At 50.7% G+C, this 5,049-nt stretch overlaps 1 protein-coding gene across 2 annotated transcripts; it reads right to left on the minus strand.

Moving 5' to 3' along the window:
• Window positions 1-465: 465 nt before the first annotated feature.
• On the minus strand, window positions 466-3,147 carry LOC125523114. Of its 2 annotated transcripts, none has more exons than XM_048688168.1 (3): window positions 2,767-3,147; window positions 1,262-1,654; window positions 466-1,115 (listed from the first exon to the last, which is right to left on the minus strand). In XM_048688168.1, the coding sequence occupies exons 2-3, from the start codon at window positions 1,644-1,646 to the stop codon at window positions 829-831; spliced, it is 672 nt and encodes a 223-aa protein (XP_048544125.1). In that variant the 5' UTR covers window positions 1,647-1,654; window positions 2,767-3,147; the 3' UTR covers window positions 466-828. The 2 variants fall into 2 exon arrangements, with proteins under 2 accessions (XP_048544125.1, XP_048544124.1); XM_048688167.1 differs by having other exon boundaries at window positions 467-1,115; window positions 2,975-3,147.
• Window positions 3,148-5,049: the final 1,902 nt, after the last annotated feature.

Below are 5,049 nucleotides of genomic sequence, written 5' to 3' on the forward strand. Positions count from 1 at the left end.
CGGCCTCTTCGATCGGTGGCGGTGCGGCGGCCAGCGGGACGATGAGCCTCTGACTTAAGAATCGACGTAGGGCACCCACGAGCTCCACCCCCCAATACCTCGGCCTGACAACCGGCAACCACCACTCGCGTGAGGCTCTCTCCGCCGCCGTCGATACGGCACGCCGCACCGGCATCGTTGTCGAGTACTTCCTCCGCCCACCACCGCCGACGATTCGAATGGCAATGTCGTTGCACGCCTCCTCCCGCTCCTCGTCTCCGCCGCCGCATGCCTCCTCTCCGACATGGCCCCCCTTGGGTACGACACAAACCGCCTTGCCGCCTGCGCATGGCCTCTCTCCCCCTCTGTCCCGTGCGGCGCGTGAGTTGGTGACGGAGAAAGGTAGTACAAGGGAGAGAGGTGCGGCAGTGCAAGACGACTGCACGTGGCGCCCTTGGTTGCTTTACGATTTGTGCAAGATATCCAACGGCGCTGAGCTCATTCGGGCTGAAACTCCAAAAACCTGACGTTCATGATTTATCTATGTCCTACACATCTCTTTACTGCACGATAAGAGCACGTACATATTTTCTTCACTGCACGATAAGAGCTGCGTCCAGTAAGCCACATAGTAGTTCCATAACTTCGAATGTACCCAAGTGGTCCAACGCAAGCGCCCTCATATCGACAGCGCAACAAGGGCAACACGACCCCACCAAACCCCACCAACACTAGTGATTCTTCCCGCGTCACAGGAGAGGCAAACTGGACCGCCAAAATCCAGACAGTTTCGAGACGATCATCTTTCATCTTCAGTCGACTACCTTAGTTTTGCGGGATCAGTGGAGACTATCTGCCGAGGTTACACCGTTTGCCGAACACCTTGCATTTCCTCCGGCTCCTAGCCGAGGTGTTCTTCTGTTCTTCTTCTTCCGGCATGGCAGAAGCCTTGCGCTCAACTGCCAGCTCTTCCACGGGCCTTCTACGACCTTTATGCTTGTCTTCAAGCCTAGGGCTCCTCCAAGTCCAAGGTGTATCGGCGTGGAAGAGCTTCCTGCGACGTTTCGCCTTCGCTCTCCGCGGCTTGGCGACACAGGCTTGAAAAGTCAGAGCCTTCGGAGAGAGGGGATCAGGTCCTGCAGCAAGAAAATGGTAGCTCTATGATGGTGTTGCTGTTAATTCAGAAATATGTATTGTTGCAATGTTTTCTCAAGTGTCGATTAACTGCATTATAATTTATAAACGTATTACTGAACTGAGAGAGGAATGAAGAAGAACATACCGGGGAACGTCACAGCTGTTGTAGTGTGAGGACAAGTTTGTGATACAGTAGCTTCATCTGGATTTCCGGACTCTTTTGGAGTAACAACGGCTGTTGGAGTGTGAGGACAAGTCTCTGATACAGTAGCTTCCTCTGGATTTCCAGACTCTTTTTCAGTAACGGAGGAGGATGCAGTAGCTTCCTCTGCATTTCCAGATTCGGTAGCCTCTTCCCTTCGTTCACCTTCTGTGACAAACATGGTCTGATCATCATGCAATGTAGCTTGGTGCTGAGCTGAGTTGCTCTGTGTGGAAGCTTCCTGATATTCTTCGACATTCTCCTCGCTACTGCTCAATTCAATAATCTCTGCATCATCACTCAGTTCTATCCAATCGATCAGCGCCATTGTGTAGCCTGAAAGAGTAAGATGGCGTGAGGGATGATCAAGAAAGAACTTGAAGGGAAACCCCTCCATCCACCAGACAACCCTTTCGGAGAAGGAAAAGAGCAGGATCACAACAAAGGGGAAACAGTGAGAAGCAAACAGGGCTTATCTCTCTACTCTTAGGGAAACTAAGATAATTCCACTTCTGTTGTATGCTTCCTAGTACAAATTAAATACTTCCGTTGTACACAAATATAAGATGTTTTGGATATGTCAATATGGACTGCATACGGACTGAAATGAGTGAACAAACACACTAAACTTGTCTATATACATCCGATTCAGAAAAAAAAGTTAAGAACATCTTATATTTGTGAAAACAAAGGGAGTAGTATTTAGCACGGTAAGAATATATATGATCAGTAGTAAGTAGTTAAAGAATCGTGAAGTTTCTTTTCATTATGGAGTGTGCCAACAATCAAAATTTGCGCACAGATGGAGAATTACACAATGCCAGCGGTTATCGATGCTTAAACAATGAACATGGCTTCAGCACCTTGCTGCAAACTAAATCTGCACGTGGTGGAAGAGTAGGACACCTGAGCAAATCTTTAGAGAAAAGGCCTAAGCCCAGCTTTTCATTCAAAGCGAAAGTGTTCAGTGCAAGGAGTATATGACAAAACTGAAATGGATTTGCTAATTCTCAGAATTAACAAAGTCTCATCTAACTCCTACACTATATGATTAACCAAACAGATAAATTAAAGAAAGAAATCCCCGCAAATCTCCACGTAGATTTCTCATGTAGAGTAGATGAGAGCGACACATCCAAACTGAAAGTACTACTATGACTATCACAAACTCTACTTCTACCATTATTTTTTAACGGCCGGCAGCCTAAACGCAAAAAGGATCGATTTCGCAGATCCTATACCGGCAAGTATTTAAGAGATGCTTCTCGCAAAGAAAAAAGGTGTTTTTTGTAGGAAAAAGAAAAAAGGTGTTTAGATATGCGGAGGGACGCGGACACTAACAAGAGCGAAAAGAAAATGCTCGAAATAAATCTGCTAGTACTAAGGCTGGGAGCCTGGGACCATCCGATGAATCCCCACCCCGCTTCGAGAAGAAAACCCCCACCCACCCAGGCGACGTATCCGGATGCACCGACGCGGACCCCATCTGCCACTTCAAGCGAAACCGCTGGAGCAAGAAGAAACCACGCACGCAGCCACCGCGTCGTTGGAGAAACACCAACAATGGCGGATTCAACCTGAGATTGCAGCGAAAGCAAAATGGCGGCACGGGATGCGCAGTGCGGAATCAATGAGGGCTTGGATGAATCGAATAACCTGATGGAGCACCGTGATTTGGGCACCCCCACACTGAAGTTGGGTGGGAACTAGTAGTAGTACAGCGAAGAGAGAAAGTTTGGGCGAGGTGAAAGAGGCAGCGGAGCAGAGCGGGGAGAGGGTTCTCAGAGGATTTGGGCGTTCACCGCAAGTCGAAAATAATGATGGCACTCCTCTGCTGCACTTTTACCGCCGCGTGTTGTGGACTTGTGGTCAGCACGTACACTGTTTGCCGCGTGTTGAGTCTGACCGCACAGGGCACCCGCAGGGTAGATTCCTCTTCTTGTTCTTGGAACTCGTACAGATGTTTATAAGAGACAGAAAATTGAATCATTTTTTGGAAGAGGTAGAGTTCACAGCATAGAGACTGTTGCTTTTGTGATAGCAGCGAGTATACTGGCCACTCCTCGGGCCGGGCCAACCAAAGCCTGACACAAAAAACCCAGGCTCGAGCCCGGCCCATCACACTAAAAGCCCGTCGGGCCTCGGGCCACAGGCCGGGCCTCTTCCTTAAATGGCGAAATCGACAGGCTTGGGCCCGGCCCGGCCCGGGCTTCGGGCTCAAAACCTAGGCCCGAGCCCGACCCATGGACAAGGTCGGGCCGGGTCGGGTCGGGCCGACCGGGTCGGGTTGTCCATGGCCAGGTATAGCAGCGAGTAACGTTACATCGACAGAAGGTTACGGGCGTTTTACGAGGTGATACTGATTTGTCAAGTTGTGATTGGATTAAGGGGGGAGGGACGGGCCCTATTTGGGTGAAAATCAGGGGGGCTGGAGAGATTATTAGGAAAGGGCTTGTAAAACTCATGTAAGAGGCCCGTATGTTTAGCATTTTCGTGATAGCAAAGATGCTATCACAAACCTCTGTAATACTCTTGTTTCATATAGGTTTTTGCAAAAAAATCGCTTATATGGCGGCGGCGGCGGGCGGAGGTCTCGGCAATGGTGCTGAATTGATGAATGTCCCAGGCCTCTGTGAGCACGGGTCCACTAGGACCCAGGGCGGCGCGACATTCCATCACGCGAATGATGCCTCACGCGCCGCCTCAGAAGTCGTTTGGAAGGCAACTGTCACATGGGCCGCCCCCACCAACACCGAGCTAGTGGCGGAAGACAATTGTCACTCAGAGGCGTTTGGAAGGCAACTGCCACTCAGAGGTAATTTGGACACTGTTGTTGCGCTAGAGCGTTGGGAAGGCGGCGCCAGACCGCAGTCATAGCGAGACCGCTCGAGCATCAACTCCATCTGCCGCGCGAACTCCTCATCCTTCGCGAAGGTCCCGGCGAGGAGGGGCGTCTATTGCTGCTCCTCGTTGTCCGAGGAGATGGGACCTTGGAGGGAGCGGTTGACACTGACGGGTCCAGAGAACGCGGTCGGCGATGCGAGACGCCGGAGCTCCCATGGATCCGAAGGGAGTCGCGGAGAACCACTTCGAGCCGCCAAACTTGTCCATCATGGCGGCCGAAGCTCCTGTGGATCCGGAGGGGGTCACAAAGAACCACTTCGAGCCGTCTGACTTGTCCATCGTAGCGGCCGGAGCTGGAGGTGTGGGGATTACTAGACAGGAGAGGCGATAGTGTAGGGTTTGTGTTTGTTGCTGGATGTCTTAAATAGCCGAGGTAGGCGGACCGACTTTGCTTCAATACGGTCACTGGCAGGAGTAGGATTCTCGGCCGACCCGCCCGTGTGAATGTCGGGCAGGCAGCTAGTCGGCCAGTGGGCAAGAATGCGTGTTGGTCCGTGTTGGCAGAGGCTTACATGGCAGAGGAATGGAAGTCCACAAACCGCATCTTCGTTTGGTTTTAGTTTATGGGGTTTTGGATGTCCATACCGGTCCGAACATTTTTGGTGACTGTCATTGGATTGCAATAATTGTCAAGATGGTCTGGTCCGGACATTAGGCGACTTGGTGATCCACGTTAGATGTGCTCTTAGTCTATCCACATACCACGGTCACAATAACTCCACGCATCAACAATGACAAAAATGAGGCTTATGCGTTATTGACTCTTTCGATTCCCCTTTTTCTGCTCATCATTTTGAAGAAAATATGCCCTAGAGGCAATAATAAAG

This window comes from Triticum urartu, chromosome 7 (genome assembly GCF_003073215.2).
Source record: "Triticum urartu cultivar G1812 chromosome 7, Tu2.1, whole genome shotgun sequence".
In the NCBI taxonomy this organism is placed as follows: domain Eukaryota; kingdom Viridiplantae; phylum Streptophyta; class Magnoliopsida; order Poales; family Poaceae; genus Triticum; species Triticum urartu.

Excerpts from the sequence above, each read along its gene's own strand:
- LOC125523114 (XM_048688168.1), bottom strand. The coding sequence starts at position 1,646 with ATGGCGCTGATCGATTGGATAGAACTGAGTGATGATGCAGAGATTATT. Across the intron at positions 1,116-1,261 it reads AACAGCTGTGACGTTCCCCG|GACCTGATCCCCTCTCTCCG; the intron begins GTATGTTCTTCT and ends TTCTTGCTGCAG.